The 20,378-nt window shown below is 55.4% G+C and overlaps 1 protein-coding gene across 8 annotated transcripts in view; it reads right to left on the minus strand.

Moving 5' to 3' along the window:
• The window catches only part of KIAA1614 (KIAA1614 ortholog), a 36,854-nt gene that overhangs the window by 4,417 nt on the left and 12,059 nt on the right, over positions 1-20,378 (minus strand). For 5 of the 8 annotated variants that reach the window (XM_032463597.1, XM_032463598.1, XM_032463596.1 and 2 more), the window contains 6 exons: positions 18,429-18,572; positions 9,098-10,620; positions 7,116-7,272; positions 5,189-5,447; positions 2,126-2,253; positions 1,270-1,454 (listed from right to left, as the gene is read on the minus strand). In XM_032463597.1, the coding sequence (XP_032319488.1) occupies positions 1,270-1,454; positions 2,126-2,253; positions 5,189-5,447; positions 7,116-7,272; positions 9,098-10,620; positions 18,429-18,572 (2,396 nt within the window). Of the gene's footprint in view, positions 1-1,269; positions 1,455-2,125; positions 2,254-5,188; positions 5,448-7,115; positions 7,273-7,510; positions 7,593-7,661; positions 8,637-9,097; positions 10,621-18,428; positions 18,573-20,378 lie in introns of those variants that run through there. The other 3 variants (XM_032463603.1, XM_032463601.1, XM_032463602.1) reach the window with 3 other exon arrangements.

A 20,378-nucleotide genomic window follows, 5' to 3' on the forward strand; every position in this document is an offset into this window, starting at 1 on the left:
CCAGCTTGACCTCTGTGCAGGTCCTCCCCTGGGCCGAGCTCACTCCCCGCCCTCAGGGCCCCTGCACTGGCCGTTCCCTGTGCCTGGACCGTGCTTTGCCCACCGGTGCTCCCATATGCGCTGCCCTTGGCCCTCAGCCTGCTTTGTTTGCTTGTTTGTCAGTGCATTTCACTACCTGAGAAAACCCAAAAGAATGCAGTGGGGAATGCATAATTTATATATTATGTGTTATACATTATAACACGTAACATATAAGTATATTTATGACACAAAATATATAAACATATACACATAACATGTAATATATGTGTTTATATACATATATATATTTGTAGATAGAGTCCAGCTCCCTCACTCCTGAGAAGGAGGATTTTGTCTGTTCCAGGTACTGCTCTATCCCCAGTATCTACAGCACCTAGTAGGTCATCAATGTATATTGTTGAAAAATGAATGACGGAATGTGCAAGAACCCCCTGTGGTCTGCAACTCTGACAGCAGGCAAAGTTTTGCCAGCTAAACAATTCTGACCCCCGAGAGCAAAGCAAAGACTAAATAAACCCTTTGCATAGAGCCCAGGGAGGGCAGCTGCTGAGCCTGTCTTCCTGTATGTCTCTCCCTTTCTCTCTTCCTCCTCTCTCTCCCTTCCTTCCCACCCCTACTCATCTTATCTGAGAAGTATGTTTCAGGGTCCCTCGCCCTGCAATGGCTTCTGGCCCACAGACCTTGGGTAAGGGCCTGGGGAGGTCGTTTTGCCCTGAAAGATTCATGGGGCAGGGCTGAGAACTGGCCAGAGAACTGGCAGAAGGATGTCCAGAGCCCCTCCCTGATCCTGCCACTGCTGAATCAAGACCCAGTGGGCCGCCCAGCCAAGCACGGGGAGCCAGGATCCATGTGATCTGTGTGAACATCACTGGCAGGAGCCGGCCCTGGGGGAGGGGCCTGGATGCATAGACAGGCAGGATGGTCCATGAGCCCGGACTTCTCTGCATCTAGAGGAAGGGAACCAGATAAACACAATCTCTCTCGATCTGCAATGAAAAGGTGGCGTCAAGATTCTGATTTCAAGATGTCAGCAGGCAGCAGAGGGACAGTGGGGCAAGCCTGCCATCTCTACCCACTCCAGGGGAGAATTCCAGTCCTTTCACCGAGGCTCCCTGAGTTCCGAGCCCTGTTGCTCAGCTAAAGACAGGAAACGACCACAGCCAGAAGGCACTGCTGTGGTTTGCTAAGGCCCCAGGGCTGTGGAGCCAGAAAGGGCAGGGGGCCTACCTGAGTCCCGGCGCCCGTTCCCAGAGGCCACACAGAAGCCGAAAGTGCCCTCCGGGGAGCGCTGAAGCTGCAGCTGGCTCGTGCCATCCGGGAACACCTCCAGCACGCGGCCCACAGTGCGAGCCAGGCCCGGGGCACTCACGTCCTCCACGCTGAGGGCACGCCGGGGCGGCGCCTTGGCTGGCCTGCGAGGGGCCAGAGAGTGAGGGCAGGGCGGCCGGCGCCGGGGCCCAGCCCCTCCCTGGCTGAAAGACGACTGAGGCCACTAGCTGGGGCTGAGCCTGGGGTCCCACAGCTGCCTGCTGCAGACCCAGGAGCTCCCACCCCTCAGAGTAGTGGTTTTTAATCTTTAGGTGCAGAGATCTCTTTGAGACTCTGGAGAAAGCTATGATTTTATCTAAAATTTCCAGGAGTTAATGGACACTCTGAAGCCCCTCCATGGAGCCCCAGGTAAGAGTGGCTAGCCTGGACGGTCTCCTCATGGGGTGGATTTCTCTAGGCAGGGTCACAGGTCAAGGGCCTCTTTGGGGGTCCTGTCTACGGATCTGTAGTCAGATCTTTAGCTGGGCTAGGGAAGCGCTCTGAAACATTCTGATTTCAAGATGTCATCATAGGGACGCAAGAATCAAACCTTCCAACTCTACCCCTTCCAGAAACCCCACCCCTCTCAGAGCTCCGCTGCACGGGGCAAGGGCACTGAGGTTTGGGCTCTAAGAGGCAACCTAAGGCACAGGGAGCCTCACTTTCTCTTTAAAGGGACCCCACTCGGGGCCATGCTGCTAAGGCAGGGAGTCCAGCTTATAGCGTCACCGTCCGTGCTCTGGGTTTACCCCCTAAACCACTTGTCTGCTCTTACCTGCCGGCTGCTCTGTGGTCCCCTGGCTCCCCCACCAGGTAGAGGTTGGACCGGTCTACTTTGCCACTCAGCAGAGACTGGAGGCTCTGAAAGGAGGCAGCTTTCCGATGTTGGCGAGAGGGTGACACCTGGTGGGAAAGGCCCAATATTGCAGGTGAGAGAAGCCAGCCAGCAAGGGGCTGACAGAGACCAGATGGAGACCGTGAACCTGAGAGCCTGCTAAGAAGGGCACAGCGTAAGCTTTTGTCATTACTTCAAAATTCTTACCAGGAATAACCATAACTTACATAAGGAAATGGGCCTACGTAGGCATTCTGAAATTTCAAATTAAAAAAATTTTTTTTTTGGCTGAAATAACAGTTGAATACAGTAACACTAATTATCTCATTGATTAATAAAATCTATCTCACTGATTAAGAAAAAAGGTAAAATCAAATTAATTACAGAATAATATATACAATTTTAGAGTTAAAATCTTAAACATTTTAATTCTTTAGTATCCCTTTTATGACTGCCAAGGTTAAACATTTTTTATCTAAGTATGTACCTTAAAAGATTGTGCATAAAAAGATGGACAAGACAAAAGTCCTTCAAGGTGTTCATGCAGTTATGGGGGTGGGGTGAGCACAGGTAGGTCCAAAGCCCTGAATGCATGTCGTAAGCACTAGGCTAGAAGCACGGCCGCTGGTGTGCAGGAAGCAGAGACAGAGACCCAGCTCAGGAGGCGCTGGGACACTGGAGGAGCTGCTACCTAGGCACAGCCTAGAGCATGAGCCCTTCAGGTGAAGATGGAGGTGGGTGCTCCAGGCAGAAGAAACAGCATATGCACAGACAGGGAGAGCCAAGAGAAAGCATCGGACCTTCTGGAACATACTTATGGTCTGGGTGGCTGGGCTGCAGAGGTGATGGGAGACAGGCTGGAGCCAAGGGCCAGACCTAGGAGGACTTTATGTGACCTGCTGGAGAACCACTGAGCGATGTCAGTCAGACAAGTTATAAGGTCAGATCTGTGTTCTAGAAACTGACCCAGTGAGGCGGCCATTCTGAGGGTGGTGGTGGGGTGGGGGTGGTGGAGGCGGAGGCAGGGAGAGGTGGACTTTTAAACAAAGACTGCACACATTTATCATATGGGGAGTCCGTGCTCTCAGAAGACAGATTATCAGGAAGGTAAGAGGGCGCCCTGACCTTGCATCAGAGTTCAGGAGGGCATCCTGGGAGAAGTCACGTTTAACTCAGACCAGAAAGACAAGCTGGGGGTCACTAGGGAAAGAGGGGAGGGGAGAAGGGAGGTACCTTCCAGATGCAGGCGCAAAAGTCAAAGAGCCACAGCCAGCGTGGTGGGCGTGAGACTGGGGTCGCTGCCCACCAAGGAGGGCAAAGGAAAACCAAGCCAGTGAGGTGCCCCTCCACCCTCTCACGCACACACTCAGCAGCACAACAGTCAACAGGAAGTGGGTCACCCTGAGACACGTCGTGAATATTTCTGGGCAAGACGGATGCTTCTTTTAGGTTCTGTTCTCAGTTCCTGAACTAGTCTTTCTGCTGCTCAGTCCTCCCTGCGCTCGCTCCCACCTGTCTCGGCCAGCTCACTTTCTCCCGCTGCCCACTCAGCTCACACGGCCGAGGACCCCTCTGCCACACTAATGGGCTGTCACCCCCTTTGGGTTTACAGAGATTGCAGCTCCGATGGCCATACATCCAGGCCCCCGCTCAGACACTCCAGGGACAAATCTAGCTTCATGAGAAGAGTGAATTCCTGGAGCACAATGTCACTAGCTTGTTGTCCCCAGCTTGATACCGCTCTGCTTTTGTTTTTTGTCCTGCATTCATTTATCCAGCAAATATTTACACTGGACGTGGTGCAAGACAACCAAGGGCATTTTCATTCAGCTTGTGTCCTCTTCCCCGCTTCAGCCTGGAAAAGGCTCCACTGCCCCAGACCACGGATCGTCCTCTGCGTTCTGCCCGGTGGGAGGGGGCAGGGAAGGTTAGAACAAACACAACACCTGGGAACACCTGGCCCAGAGCTGCCCTTTCAGAGACCTAGCCGAGAGGCAGGCGCCGCTGCTGGTTTGCCGCTGGTCAGCACACGGGAGGGGGAGCTTGAGCAGGCTGCCCTGCGTTCACTCACTCACTCGCTCTCCCCTTCACTCACTGTGTTTCTGTCTGCTGTCTGTCTACTACACTAATCATCGTACTGCCCTCCGGGAGTGTAAAGATGTTCCCTCCAAGAACAGACATTTCACTGAGGGGAGACAGACAGAAATCAAATAAAAGACCACGTGACATGTTCCAGGAAGGAGGGGAGCGTAGGCTGAGAAGGGAACACGGAGCAGAAGCCCCCAGCTCAGCCCAGGGAAGGGTGGGAAGCGGCTTCCTGGAGGAGGCGATGCCTTAGTGTTGATGGATGAGCAGACAGGAGCAGGTGGGGAGGGCGGGAAGAACAGCTCAGGGGAAGGTTCAAAGTCAGGCTGTGTGGCATGATTCCAGAGCTGGAAGGTTGAGGACAACTGGGACCCTGTGTCAGGAGAATGATGAGCAGTCAGATCACGGAAACCCTCTGGCAATGTCGAGTGGCCCGAACTTCATCTTGAGAGCGATGAGGGGCAAGGGCATATGTTTAACAAGGGGGTGGCAAGGCCAGATTTGCACATCAGAAGGTTCACCCTGGAAGCCACATGGAGAAAGACAGGGCAGGGATGCCAGTCAGCAGGCCGCTGAGGTGATCCAGGAGTGAAGTGATTTGTGCTAGACTAACAGTTGCTGTGGCCACGGAGAAGGTTCCAGAATGATCAGGCAGTGGATGCCAGGACTTGGCAGAGGTGGCAGAGTGAGGGGAAGGTAGCGGGGGCGCTGTCTAGGTGAGCCCAGGCTGGGACAGCAGGGTGGAGGAACAGAAGTGTGGGCGCTGCCCACCCCCCAGTCCAGGGAGTCCACGTCTCAGCATCGGCCGAGAGGACGCCAGCTCCTCTCTCTCCGCCCTGGCTCCTTTCACCTCTCGTTCTGACGATGGCCACACCCCCACTGGCCTCACACGCCCCTGGCTGGGGCCTTGGGACTCACCAGATGCAGGGACTGTAACGACGGGGCTCTCTTCACTGCAGGGGTGCTGCTGTGTGAAGCCGGGCCAGGCGCAGGGGGCTGCAGCTGCTCCACGCTGTAGCTGCGGGACTTGCCCATCTTGGGCCGAGGGCCCTGACTCAGGGCCAAGAAGAACTTCTTCAGCCCCAGGGCGGAGGTGGTGCTGACACCGCTTTTCTTGTTCCTGTCCGAAGGGGCAGCTGAGGGCGGGCCGGGCCCCGCACTGGCCCCTGGCGGTGTTCTGAAATGCAAAGGTGGACATGAGGTGGTCGGGAGGCAGCTGGGGGAGGCCAGGGCGAAGGGCACCTTAGGGTCCTGTGGGCCCCAGACAGACCAGCACCAATGCCTCATGGTGGAAGTGACAGCCAGCCTGCAAAAAGGCTGAGCGGACTCCTGCAGGGTGCCCTGTCTGGCAGCTTTCAGGGAGAAGCTCACCTTCGGTGTCACCCAAACATCCACTCATCCAGTGTCTCTTCAGAGCCAGCTCTAGGCCTCCTGCCGGCACAGGGCAGGTGCAAACAGCTGGGGTACGTGGTAAACACAACAGACAAGGTCCTTACTCTCAGGAGCTTATAAACAACAGACCGGTAAACAGAGGAGAAAACCCACCAGTGACTGATAAGCAGGGTGAAGCAGAGAGTGACAGGGTGGCCAGGGAAGAAGACATTTAAACCAAGAGCTCGATGGCAGGAAGGAGCCGGTCCTGCCACACCCGGAGGTGAGAGTTCCAGGGGGAGCGAACGGCGGAAACCACAGCTCTGGGCAGGAAGAGGCTCGGTGTGTGGTGGGTTCAAGGACGTAACGGGGCCAGGCCCTTTGGACTTGGACAAAATGAGCAAGCGGGAAGGAGGGCCCAGATGGGGTCGCACAGGTGGGCCGAGGCCAGATTACACTGAGCTCTGTAAGCCAAGGTAGTAAGCAGTTTGAATCCTATTCAAAGTGAGGGGGAAAACCATTGGGGGGTTTCAGCAGGAGAAATGACATTATTGAATTAAGGTTTTAAAAGATACCTTGGACTGTCACATGGAGAAGGAACTGTAGGAGCAGGAGGGAAGGCAGACAGCCGGTAGGGGCTCTTAGATTTGCACAGGAAGAAGGAACTCAGACCAGGAGAAATGACGTCAGGGTGGCTGCAGGAGCCGGAGGGGTCTTGCCAGTGGATGAGGGTAGGAGAGAAGGGGAGGAAACAGCCAAGATGATGCCTGGACTAAGGTGTGAGCACTGTGTGGATAGTGGGGTGCGGTATGTTTGCAGGGGGTTGGGGAGGCGGGGGGACCCAGGGAAGCAGCTTTTGTTGGGAATGATCCAGTTCCATTAGGCCTCAGGCAGCCTAGTGGAGATGTCGGGGGAACTGGATGCACAAATCTGGAGTTCTTGGGGAGCACACCTGGCCTGGGGTGGAGATCTGGCTTCAGTGGCATGTGAAGTGTGGGGCCACACGTCACCAGGAATGGCACATTGTAGAGAAGAGCAGGCCTGGCCAGAGCATCAGCTCACCAAGGCTCTGAGGCTCCAGAGCAAGGACACAGACCCTCAGGACTGAAGGAGAGCCTGGAAATGCGAATGCTGGGCTGTTTCCCAGCCCAGAGTCAGGAGCAAGTCCCCCCAGACGGAGAGCCCATCCTGGGAGCACCCTGAGGGTGGGGGCTGTCTGCGCAGCTGTGCCCAGCACAGCGCCCGGAGCTCCAGGCCGTTCAGTGAATGCTGGGTGAGAGAATAACCATGCGCACTAGACTGAAGAGGGCTGGGGAAGGCATGTTAGGGTGTCACGCTTGCACATGGTCTAGGAGCCCTCTGAGAACCTGGGAGCAGTGAGGTTATCATGCTACCACTCCAGGGGGTCTCCTTCCCCACCCAGCGTCCTGGTCCCCCACCTCCTGCGGTCAGGGCTCTTGCTCCCATCACTCACCGGGATGACACCTGTCCTGCAGAACTCGACTCTGTCCTCTGCAGGCCGCCCTCTGGTTCCTGGCTGGACCCCAGCTCCTCTGAGCCCAGGGAGAAGCTGATGCCCACGGAGCTGATGGTGCCAACAGCTGCTGAGTGGAGACAGCCCTGGGGTCCTCCTGCAACAACCACAGCATCCCTCGCATGTCACCGACCCATCCCCACGGGTCACAGTGCAGGGAGACCTTCCCAGCGACAGAGGCAAGAGAGCCAGAGGGAGATGGAGAGAGGCGGGGACCCCATGGAGAGCAGCGGGGACAGTGGAGAGACACACATGAAGCAGGGGTGGGGTCCTGTTTAGTGCTGCAAGCCAGTCACCCCCAGCACAGCGCCTGGTACACAGCAGATGAGTAATACCTATCTGGGAAGTGAGGGGGCGCCTGTGGTAAGTCATGGCCCCCCTATTCCAAGAGATACTCGGGGCGGGGGAACTGTGTCCCTGGAACAAGAACCAGAATCTTGTCAACTGTGATGTCTAGCAGCTCACACTGTTTTTTGAGCATCTATGATATTCCACGCAATGAGCTAAACCCTCTACAGAGATTATTTCAGGGGTTCCTAGGAGATGGGTTCTATTATTACTCTCAGGTTACAGCAGAGGAGACTGGCACACAGAGGGGTTACCTGAGGAGCCCAGGACTTCCTGGCTAATGAGAGGAGGAGCCTCACATGGCCCTCTGCTCCAGGCCTCGAGGAGGTGATGGCCAGGCTGCCCAGAAAGGTCAGCAGCTCTCAGAATAGAAGCCCCACAGGAAGCTGGTAGGGAAGCCAGCAGCCAGCCTGGAGCCCACCCGAGGGAAGGAAACCACACCTTGGCACAGGCAGGAGGAGCTCAGGGTGGGGCCTGCTCCCCGAGGTTCGATCATGTGAGCAGGGGAGGGAGAGAGAAAGTGTTCGTCTCTGTGTGCACTGGAGGGGTTGGCCGGCACGCCCGGAGGTGGGGCGGGTGGAGGCGGGGTGGGCGCTTGGCGCCCGCATCCTCAGTAAGGTCACTGTGGCCTGTCATCTCTCTGCCCTTGCCTTCTCCACTGTTTCCAAGCCCTGGATCCCTCCCAAGCCATCCCAGCCCTGGGGCCACCAGAGCCATGGGCACGTAAAGGCAAGGCTATGTGTGTGTGTGGTGGGCCTAAGAGTGAGTGGTCGAGTTGCTCACCTCAGATCACCACACGGGGATCAGAGCCTAAGGCTGCTGACGCCCAGGATCTGCCCATGATATGAGGACCCCTTCCAAGGGCAGAGGTGATACCCTCCTTCCTTCAGCAGCCTGCCCGGCAGGGTCGGGGGTCTGGGAGGGCGGAGACGCCAGAGAACCACCCCAGCACTCTTGTAGGAGCTCCGCCCGCTGGTCACCGTGCCCTCTGGAGAGCACGTCTACCTGGCCACAGAAGGTCTCAAGGGCAGGATTCCCGCTGAATTAATTCACTTCTGCGTCCACCACAGGGCCTGGGATGGTGCCTGGCATGCGAGGGGTGCTCAGTCAATACTGCATGAATGAATGGATGAGTGAATGAATGAAATGAAGATGCTGAAGGAGGAGGACCTCAGCCATGGGATCATTTGGCATTTGCTGCTCTAAGCAAACAGCACATCCTGGAGCTGCTGCCTCTTCCCGCTCTGTCAGGGGTAACAGCAGCCACAGAACACCTCAGGGTTCCCAGCAGTCAGAGGGCATCACCACTGCCTCCCCAGCTGCTCTGCCTCCACTGGAGGGGAAGGGAAGTTGGCTAATCCACCTCCAGGCTAGTGTTGAATCCCGTAGCAGCCCACAGACCCCCAGCCCCCAGTTTCCCCAACACCTGCTGCTGCTCTTGGGGCTGCGAGAAACGGTGTGTGGCTACATCGTCTATCAAGATGAACGGTAAGTGAAGACTGAGTGCCCAGCGGACCATAGACTGGCCTGGGGCTCTGTTCTAGGACCGCCCGAGCCCTGGGGTAATCCCTTACCATCTCTGCAGTCCTCCATGGATGCTGCGGGCTCCTGGCTGCAGGCGCCCTTCCCCTCCGCAGGGCTGGCTCCTCCCCAGGGCTCCGGCAGCCCCTGGGGTGCACTGTTATTGCAGTTGTTGGTGGACAGGGCCCGCAGTGGGTGCCTGATGTGGAGGCTGCGGGGCTGGGGCTGTGGGGGGGTGACCTCACAGGTTCTGGGAGCTACACTTTTTGAAGGAGGCAGAGGGATGTCCACAGGCTCTCCCTGGTCACCCGGCCTGTGGAGCCCAGCCAAGGCTGCCTTCCTGTGAGACACGGGTGAGGTGGTTTTCTTTGAGGCGGGAGGGGTTGGCACCCAGCCTTCAGGGGAGAGGGACGCAGCTGGCTGCTGGGCCTGGTGGGAGGCAGAGGGCTCTTCATGGCTCTGTTGTGGGGAGACAGTTCCCAGAGACTCCTGAATTTCTGTAGCTGGAGTGTGTCTGCCGGACCCCGAGGATCCCAGTTTCCTCGCAGAGGCGATGGCACGGGCTCTCCTGTGCAGAGCGAGGGAATCCAGGGGGTGAGCCCAGTGATTCTCCAGCCCTGGCCCAGGCTGCCCCTGGGGCCCCGGGGAAGCCCTCCTGGAGTCCTGGACAGAAGGCTTTGAGAACTCATCTTCCCTGGGGAGCACAGTCCCCTCAAGCGTGTGTCCCGTGCCTCCTGCCACCTCATCTGACACCTCCAGGGGCTCCAGACCAGGCAGGTAGTGTGGGGCCTGAGGGCTCCGGGGCGGCTCCGTGTCAGCCTTGCGGAACAACCTGTGGCCTCCTCGAGGCCTGCAGCCCCGCGGACGGGGGCTGCTGCCGCGGGCCCTGCTGGGCTGGGCGCTCCCGGCCTCCTCACTGTCCGTCCTGCAGCTGTCCGAGGTGTCCGTGCTGTCCAGGGCGGAGTCCACCTCCTCGGGGCGCTCCTGCTCGCCGATGTGTGTCTCCCGGATCGACTCGGTGCGGAGCCGGGGTTCGGCAAGGAGGAGCCGGAGCGGGGCGCTCAGGCCCCGAGAGCTGCGGGGCTGCGCCAATGCCCCCCCCGTGCTGCAGGCAGCTTCGCACTCCAGGCGGACTCGCGGGTCGGGGGTGACGCGGTGGCCGCAGGCGCGGCACCTCCTCTCGCTGACCCGAGCGGTTGGCGGCGCGGGGAGGCCCCTGGGCTCCAGTCCGCCCAGCAGAGGGTGGAGAGTCCCCGCGCCCGCACCCCGGTGCCGGCAGCCCCCGTGGATGTAGTCGGCGAGGTCGGGCTTGGAGCGCAGCGGGCCCTGGTCCGCCGGCTGGAGCGCGGAGCTCAGCACCTGGCGCTGGCGCTGCTGCAGCCGCTCCAGGTAGCGGGACTCGGCGTCGCGCGCGGACTCATCCTCAAAGCGGACGTGGGATGGGGAGGCGCCCCGCTTCGGCCACTGCCCGCTGCTGGACTCCCCGCTGGAAGAGTCACTCGTGTTCCCGTTCTGGAGGTTGTCTTTGCAGGCCAAGGTCATCCTCGGGTCCAGAGCTGTGCTTTTCCGCCCATCTCTGATGGGGAGGCAGGAGGAGAATGGTCACGGGCAGCAGGAGAGGAGGAAGGGACAGACTCCTCCCCGGGCACGTACCAGCCCTACCCCTCCACCCTGGGGTGCTGTTTCCCACGATGCTCTGTGGAACTACAACCCAAAGGTGCCCCAAATCAGGTTCCTCGGGAGTCAGGCAGCAAAGCAGAGTCGCTTACAAGCCTGTGCTGATCCTGAACACAGTGCCAAACAAGATGAATACGACCTTCTTTACTTTTGGCTTTCCCTCTGTTGCCCGGCTCACCCTGAGTAAGGATGAAACATTATTAAACTTGGGATTACACAGAGGATGATAACAAAGTCCTTGTCTGTGTGTGTGTGTTTAGGAGAAGTGAGCCTGGCCATCATGGGCATCTGCTGAATTGTGATGAGTTGTGCAAAACTGTATTTGTTATAAAGGTTTAACGGGAACAGCATGTTTTAAGTCTCTATGGAGATTGTGGGGGACCTGCAGTCAGGGTTTCTAGGCATTCCTGCTGTCTTCTTGCTTGGACAAAATTTAGACAGAGTGACACAGGGGTTTCTCCTTGGACTCTCCGTCTTGTCTGTTCCAACACCCGTTCCTGTACCTGCCTGCTCCCCACCGCCCCAGCCCCTCACACACGCTCTGGTCCTGAAAACTGTGACGACAATTACTGTGCCAGGAAGAGTCTTCACGTCACCATCAGCCTCTGCTCTGGGAGACACTGTGGCTGGTGGTCAAGTCCTGCTCGGCTCAAGAAAACACCTGCATAAATCTCACACCAGGGCCCCTGGAGCAAGGTAGCCCAAACCACTATGCAAATCGACCCAGGCCCACAGGCTGTTTCCTATCCAAGGCCACATAAGTAAGGACCATATTCCTCCCTTACTTTCCCTGCAGTGCTACCCCACCAATCTACAGCTAAGTGGCTGGGATTCACATCATTTCTCTCAGTTATCACTTCTTTATCACTCACACTGCACCCCTGCGGTGGCCTCTTATCAATTGGTCCTCCTGGAGCATAGTGTCATCACACCATCCCTCAAGGGGGCATAGCATCAAGTTCACAGTCTTTGGGGTAAAAATACAGGCCTTCCACATTCCTCTCTGCATTCTTCTCCAGCTCTGCCTCCCACTATCCGCTTGTAAGACTTCCAGGCTTCCCACCCCATCCACCTCATGTGGCCCTCCTGCCTTCATTTCCAGAATCTTTCTTCTTAACATGCCTGCCTTTAATCCTAGTCATTAGCCCTTACCTGTGTATGGATACCATGTGTGATGGTTAATTTTATGTACCAACTTGGCTGAGCCATGGTGCCCAGGTACTAGATCAAACATTATTCTTGATGTTTTTGTGATGATTTTTTGGGGATAAGATTAACATTTAAATCGGTGGGCTTCATATAAAGCTGATCGCCCTCCATGGTGTGGTGGGCCGCATCCAATCAGTTGTAGGTCTTAATAGAAAAAAGACTGATCTCCCCTGAGCAAGAAGGAACTCTGCCAGCTGACTGCCTTTGGATTTCAGCTGCAACTCTTCCCTGGGTCTCAAGCCTGCCAGGCTACCCTGCAGACTTTGGACTTAACAAGCCTCCATGATACTGTGAGCCAATTCCTTAAAATAAATTTTTCTCTCTCTATATAAACACACATCATGTTGGCTCTTTCTCTGGAGAACCCTGACTAATACATCATGATGATGTCTCCCCCTCTGAACACCCGTGCCACTCATTTGTCATCAGACACAGAAGATGTCAAGGCTGGAAGGGACTGCCATGATCATGTTTCTAACAAAGGAGAGGCCACGCAAGACCAGTTCCTGGGTTGACCGGCCCCTGAATGGCTGGGAAAGGCAAGTTGCAGGAATTTTTTCTCTCTCAGAAGGAGTCATGAAAATAGAACTAGATATTGACCATGCTAATGGTCAAGTCCTGTCTGGAGATGGGCCTGGATTTTAGAGACCTGCTACTTCTTTCCAATTACCAAGACAGTCCCCACATAGACAGTTATCTATGTCGGCACACTTCATGTTTTATGCTACTGTTTTTCGTCCTCAAAGCGCCTACAAAGGCTTCCCTGACTATACTCTATTCCAAGCACAATTTGCTCAAGCTTGTCTTGACACTCCAACAATTTATTATAATGAAATGCATGTGAGTGACTGGTTGATTTACTAATCTTTCCTCTAATTGGATGCTTCAGTTATTCTGGAAGAAGGATGCCAATGCTCTCAAAAAGGCTGCCTTAACATGATTTTCTTCTTCACCAAATTTATAGCTACCCAACTGAAGGACAGATATGGTATGCAATTAAAAGAAAAGGAATTCAGATAACAGCAGGAAGAAACCATCACTGCTTAACAATTACTGTTGGGAAGGGATAAATTTGGGAGTTTGAGATTTACAAATGTTAGCCACTATATATAAAAATAGATTCAAAAAGTTTCTTTTGTATAGCACAGGAAACTATGTTCAATATCTTTAATGGAAAAAAATATGAAAACTAATATAAGTATGTATATGCATGACTGGGACATTGTGCTGCACACCAGAAATTGACACATTATAATTGACTGTACTTCAATTAAAAAAAAAACTTAAAACAATTATTGTTAAAACATGCCATGATATCACTCATATGTGGAATCTAAAAAAAAAAAAAAGGGACATTATGAACTCATCTACAAAACAGAAATAGACTTGCAGACATAGTAAACAATCTTATGGTTACCAGGGAAAGGAGGTGGGAAGGGATAAATTTGGGAGTTTGAGATTTACAAATGTTAGCCACTATATATATAAGTAGATTTTTTAAAAGTTTCTTCTGAATAGCATAGGGAACTATGTTCAATATCTTGTAATAACTTTTAATGAAAAAAATATGAAAACAAGTATGTGTATGTATATGAATGACTGGGACACTGTGCTGTACACCAGAAATTGACACATTGTAACTGATGGTACTTCAATTAAAAAAATTTTAAAACAATAAAACATGCCAACCAGTGGGGAGAGTGGCCACTGAACTGGTTGATTTCTATAACTATACATGGCATTGACAGGACCTGACAGTGTGTCCTTCCAGGCTGTCTTTCTGTATGGATATATGGCCTTTGTCTGACTCAGGTGGACATGTGTACACCTGTGCCCTGAGGGTGTCATCCTCTCCCTGGCTGCCTGGACGACAAAGCCACTGACTAGTCTCATCGCCCTGATGGGTTGGAATGGTCTGGATCCCGGACGATGTGAAGTATGACGTCTAGAGGCTGCCCTCTAGGGTCACGGGGTGGGCTGAGAGGTCAGAGTTAAACTGTCCAAGACTGATTCCCTGCAAAGCTCCCTGGGAACCAGCTATGGCTGAGAGCGTAGGGCACTCGCTCACCTGTGCCATGTCTCATCACTACAACCTCAGATCTTGGATCCCTGGTCTCTGGTCACACCAGGAGAGGGGCTGGTGTTCACCCAACCGTGACTGCTGAGCTGGCAGAATAAAGCTAGAGCCACGGTCCTGCCGGGTCATACTGCATCATACCCTAGTCCTCGATCCACACCAAGGAGAGGGCTGAGTGCTCCCTAAGTCAGGCAGCTTAAAAGTGCCACAGTGCAAGCTCTGGGGGCCTCCCTGGGGCCTGACACTGGGCCTTTACACTGCCCTGGGATGCGGTGGGGGGGGCCTGCACACCTGCCACCACTCCTGACTCCAGTATTTTCCTCCAATCAGCACTGCTCCAGGAGGATTTTTTTTCTTTTAAAGAACTACTGGAAGTAAGTGGATCTGCCTGCTCTGAGACCTGAGCAGATCCTGTGCTCGAAAGGGCTGTTCTGAGGAATACTGAAGAGCTGCCAGTCATCATGTCTTCTGGAACCCACATTCAGACAGGGTCAGCCACAGTGCTTAGGGGCCACAATTCCTCCAGGAGCCCATGAAAATGTTTTAGTTTCTTTTAAAGTCAAAATAAAATAAATAAATAAATAAACAAACAAACAAACTTCTAAGCCACAGAGAACATTGTCAGATACAACAGTAATATATTCACCTTTAAGCCAGTATGGTCATAAAATACAATTTTAAACTTTGTTTATGGAGGAAGGAGCCCACAAAGGCAAGAGTGCATAGGGCCCCCAAAAGTCATAACGTGGGCCTGCATCAGGAGAGGGGCCCGTAGCCGAGACATAAACCTCCTTGAGTAGGGTCACTCCTCGTGAGGGGGGTGCAGTCTCTCTGCTTGTCAGCATGGCTAGGGAGGTCCCTCTGATCCGCCTGCTGGTGACAGTTCTCTGTTAGTGACCTAAGCCTCTGTCCCTGAGGACCCCATCTGGACCCGCATCTCTTCAGCCTGTCAGGATCGGGGAAGGGGCTGTGGAACCATCACCCTGGTGGCCACCCCATCCACGTGGGGTTTCTGGCTCAGCTCTCCAGAGCAGTCCTGCCCAGGAAAGGGAGGCCCGAGGCAGAGGAAAGCATCACGTCACTCCCTGGAAACGAGAAGAGCCCCCTGAGCAGAAGCTCTGCCCCTGCTGCACAGGCAGGATGCCCTGGCCAGCCAGGCCCACCTGGTGCAGGAAAGGCCCACCAGGAGAGTCCCTACCTGGCTTAGACACAGCCATCCCAGAGCAGGCCCCAGAGGGCAATGCCCTGCTCTGCTGACCACATGTGGGTGTACTTTCTGGGGAGGAGAGAAAACGCCCAGCTTTACAGGCGGTACATTCCTAATCTCATAAGCAAGTCCAGGTCCCGTCAGCCTCATCAGCGACCTTAACTTTTACATTCAAGATGGTGAACTGAGCCGTCCTGGAATTCATGCTAAAGGTAGGAATGTTATTTTTGTTCTAAAAGAAGAAATGGAGAAATGCAGGAGAGCTTAATCACATAAGGTGCCTTCCACTCAGGGACTGAATCCCAGAGGCTTCCACCAGCGGTACCGGGACCAGGGCACAAAGGTGCAGCGAGGATCTCGGAGACCAGGGCTGAGTGATGAAGGCACTTCAGCAGATGCCTCGGTGACCACGCCCCTGGGGGAGGCTGCTGTCTGCTCAGACTCTGGAGTCGAGCGGCCCCAACGGGAAGGCCCCTTTCTACACCGATGTCGCCCTGTCACACAAGCTCTATATGGTCTCACACGGCCACTATCTGACACAGGACAGTAGCACTCACAGTGGCACCCTTCAGGGCCTGCCTCTTGCTGGGATTGGGTGTGCTTCGGTGTTCCTGTCCCCCAAACGGCAAGAACTTGTGCTTCCAAGAGCTGCTCGGTTCCTACACTGATCTGCTTCCAGAAATGCAGCTGCTGCTTTCTACCTCTTCCCCTCCGGGAGGCCTGTCTGTCCGGGGTCGCCCCAGCCAGCTCCAGCTAGAGCGGAGGTAAAGAAGGCCTTCTGGAGACGGCGCTGCCTGCCCCCGCTCTCCTGTCATCTCTCACCAAGCTGCTCTTTGGAGGGAGTGATGCCTCCGGGCCGCCCGCGGGGCTGGAGGAGGGGCTCAGGCATCTAATGAGGCCCAGGGCCTGTGTGGCATCTCCACGTTAGCTCAGCATGGCTCTCCAGGGTGATCTGACAAGCGTAACCTTTAGAAGCATCTGCAGCAAGCCATCTGGCGTTGGTTTTTCAGCTATACCCTCTGAGGATTCACCAGTGCTGCCAAGTCAAAGTCATTCTTTTCTGGACACAGCAGCTGCTGAAGTGGGTCACCTTGCATTTCTACAGCATTTCTACAGCCGGCCAGGGAGCAGCCTGGCAAAAGGGAACCTACTTTAAGGTTAGTGACTGGGGTTGTGAGCTGCTGATGCGATTTTGGGAAGAGGAAGTATCCGAAGTATATTTTCACCATCAAGTCTGTTTCGCAGATAGTCTTGCCTGTTTTGAGGCGATCCAACTCAATCTAAGTACCTCTAGAAAGTGGAGCAGGAGGGCTCCATGGCTGTCTGAGGCTTTGGGCCCCAGCCCACATACACATGGAGGAGAATAGTTAGCATCCTTCAAAGGAGCCATGCCTATTTCTAACTAGTGCCGTCCGGCCAGAGAGAGACTAGGTACAAATGTGGAAATAAAAGGGTAGCCTGATTGGTACCTAGGGCCAGGATTTGGGGTCTCCTGAGCCCCTCTCCTAAGGGTCACAACGACACTGAACACAGAGGCAAGCTGCAGCCCCCTGCTCATGCTGGAGTCCATCTCAGAGGTGCCATGAAGGTCCTCAGCCTTTAACAAGAGGGCCCAGCAACCCGGTTAAAGAGCAAGTGGTCCAGTTCTGCTGAGAATCCTCGCTCCCCTAGTGCCACGTGGTGATGGAAACCGGCAGACCCAGCACGCCCGCTGTGCCAAAGAAGCCACAGGCCTTGTCAGCCACAGACGGTCGTGCTGGGGCCTGGGGTGGTCTGGCACGGGCTGGCGGCCTCATTGCAAGCCCAGGTGCATCGGCAAACTCCATGTGTAATTCCTTGAGGTGCACTGTATGTGGAACAGGTACAATGAGGGGGGTGGGATGTCACTCAAGGAGCAGCCACGTTCGTGGAGTGCTGGCCTGAACATCCTTGAACTTGTTCTTGTCCCATCTCTTCACCCCTGGTGAGCTCACCCTCACTTCTGGCTCCAGTATCGCGACATTGGGGTAAGGCCCAATCTGCAGTTCTGACCTCTCTTCTCCTCTACAGATCCTGCATCCAACTCCTGATAAGCAACCCCAGTGGATGACCGTGGGCAACCCCTCCAAAGCCTGGCCCAAACCTCAGCTTCACCCCTCCGCTAAGGCCCCACCAAGCCTCCAGACACCAAGTCAGAACCCTGGGCTCCATCTTGGATGCCTCCCCTCTCATGCTTCCCACATCCGATTGATTAAACGATTAATAGTAAGAGGCAACACCCCACACAGTACTCACTTTATGCCAGGTGCTGTTCTAAACACTTGACAGACATTGACTCATGTAACCCTCACAGCAACCCTGCAAGCCAGGCACTAGTACAATTCCCATGTTGCAGGTGGGGAAACTGAGGCACAGAGACTTCCCCATGAGCACACAGCTAGTAAGTGGCAGAGCCAGAACTCAGGGGTCTGGTTCCAGAGTCTCATCCACTTCTCTGCTGCCTCATTAAGCCTGATGGCCCTGGCGCTTGGCTTGGGCCAAGCGTCTTGTCTCCTCTCCCTCCTCCCTCTCACGGCTCACCAGGACCGTGGTGCAGCCCCCTCACTGCCTCCAGACCCCCAGATCCAACACATCTCTGCAGCCAGAAAGGCTTTACTGAAATGCAAATGTGCTCATGCTTAAAATCCTTCGGTGGCTCTTAGCTATTACGGCGGCGTCCAGACGGTTCCGCAGGCCTCGCGCCGCGCACCGCAGCAAGTCCCAGGCTCCAGCCGGGCCGAACTCCTGAGCACAGAGCTTCTGCTCACGCTCCACCCTGGGATGCCCACCCCTGCCTCCCTCACCTGCCCAGTGACTGTCTACGTCTCCTTCCAGCCCCAACTTAGAAGCCACCTCCTCTCGAGCCTCCCGTCCTTTCGAGGTGGAGTTGCAGGGTTCCTGCCCTGCACACACATCTTTCCTCTCCCACACCACAGCCCACAGAACTGTGCTGACCCGTCTGCCTGTCTTTCTCCCTGGAGCCTGTGACCTCTGTCCCTGCAGGAAGCTAGGACTGTGTTCCATCACATAACAGCAGCAGGCCTCAGCGAAGGTGTGCTGACGGCCCACAAGTGCCTGACGTGGGAAAAACTCACGCACGGATGGAAGGGAGGCCTGCGCAGCGGCACTTGGGCCAGATCCCATCTCTTCTCGGGCCACAGCCCTCCCAGGCTGGCCCGGCCTGAGCCCCACTCACCGGCTGCCCCGGGCAAGGGTGGGCACGACGTCGTGGCTGGCGCGGAGGGGCCGGGTCCTGGCCTTCATGCGGGCTCGCTGCAGCAGATGTTTGGCTTCCTCGTGCCTGGGGCTCAGCCTGGGCTCCAGCTTGGGACCAAAGGTCCTGCAGGGCGGCACAGGGGCCAGCGCGGGCAGGGGCGGGATTAGGAGAAAATAACACAGATTAGGAGGGCTTTAACACTGTCGAGCATGGCGGTGCCAGAAACGGCCCTGCCTGTGCAGCGCTCCTTGTCCAGCTCCCATGCAGGGGACACCCAGCCTGGGGCCTGACCCTGCGTGACTCTGGATGGGGCCAGGGAGCTGGCCCACCTTGGACATCTGCTCAGAGGCTGGAGGCAGAGACCCCAGAGGATCTAGAAGAGGGTAGGGGAGTCTCCAGATTATTCTATTGTTCCTTCCCTGGGCAGACAGGGGAGTTATCTGGGAGGAGGGGGAGAGAAGGGCCCGGGGTGGCTGGGCTGGGCCTGTGCCCAGCCAGATGGTCTTTACACGCGTCACCTCCCTCTCTCCTTCTGTCTCTCTCTGCACCCACACACACCCACTCAAGCTCACACAGCACCACCCTGAGCTCCCACTGCACACACAAGGAATCAGGGCTCTGCTCATCACAGTTCTGCTCTGTGCGGGGAGCGACATTTTTCTAAGTCCTGGTGTTTTCTTGCCTCAGTCCCAATCCCAACCTGGCAGGCGTCACTTCAGGGTTGGGAGAAATTAAACTGGACCCACAGCAAGTCAGCAAATGGCTCAATTTTCATAATAATAAGGGTCCTCTAGCAGCCCTCACCACCTCCCAGATGTGCTGCCTCCCCAGCCAGTCCAGAGCTGCAGAAAATGACAGCAGCCCTTTTTCAAAGCTGTCTTCTGGACAGTGACACACAGCCAGCGCCAGGTTACAGCGATAACAGCCTCCCACTGGCAAGACTTTCTCTCCTGTAGCTTCTGCTCCCCAGCCAGGCTGGCCGAGGGCAGGTGATCTCTCCACTTGACAGATGAGGGTGTTCTGGAGCAGAAAGAAACATTTGGCACATTGCTCAAGGTCGAGCATCAAGTGAGAGCAGATGACAGCCAGCCCCACTGACTCCAGCATTCTTCCCACGTCCGCTGTCCTCTCCCCACCCCGGGTCCCAGAGCAGTTTGTGGCTGGAGTCAGACACACTCTTTGATGTGACTTCCGCATCCCCCACGGCTGCCCGTGTCCTCACTGCCACGTGTGCTGGGCTGTCCTCACGAGGGAGGAGCCACAGAAGGAGAACTCAGGCAGGAAGAGGCTTAGCCTGGCCTGTATCCTCAGACTGCAGCCAGCCCAGCCCCACGCCTTAAACACCCCTTGTGTCACCCCGAGAAAGGGGCCTTGTCTTGCCAGGGGGACAGTACCAAGTAGTTTCCTAGGTGACAGATAACAGAGATGTGAATGGAAAATGGTACAACCTTGAGGTCTCCTTGGGACATCCTCGGACAAGCTCTGGGAAGTCTGTGATTTTTTTTTCTTTCTTTCCTTCGTTTTTTTTTTTTTTTTTTCCTTTTTCTCATTATTTGTACCTAATCCTGCTTTGAGGTCCAAGGGAAAAAAATCCTGCCAGAATAAAGGCACCATCTGTGCCTATGAACCCTGGCAGGGCTCAGGCTCAGTTCTGGAACCAGGATGGCTTATGGGAGTGATGTGGAAGTGGGTCTCCAGGCCGCTGCCCTGCAAGAGCAGAGGCCTCCCTCTGCACAGCTCCTCCGGCAGGCAGCTCCTGCCGGCACTGCGGAGAGCAGCTGGGCTCCCTGGGGCTCCGGCTCTGCCAGCAGAGATAATGAGGTTACCAGCCTGGAGACGCCCCTGCAGCCGCGGGCCTCTGGCTGCCAGCCCGCTCACTCGGAGCCTTCCGGTGACAGCTGTGGTTCCCCGGCTGTCGGAGGGCATTTG

The sequence above is a fragment of the Camelus ferus genome, chromosome 21 (assembly GCF_009834535.1).
Source record: "Camelus ferus isolate YT-003-E chromosome 21, BCGSAC_Cfer_1.0, whole genome shotgun sequence".
Taxonomy (NCBI): Eukaryota; Metazoa; Chordata; class Mammalia; order Artiodactyla; family Camelidae; genus Camelus; species Camelus ferus.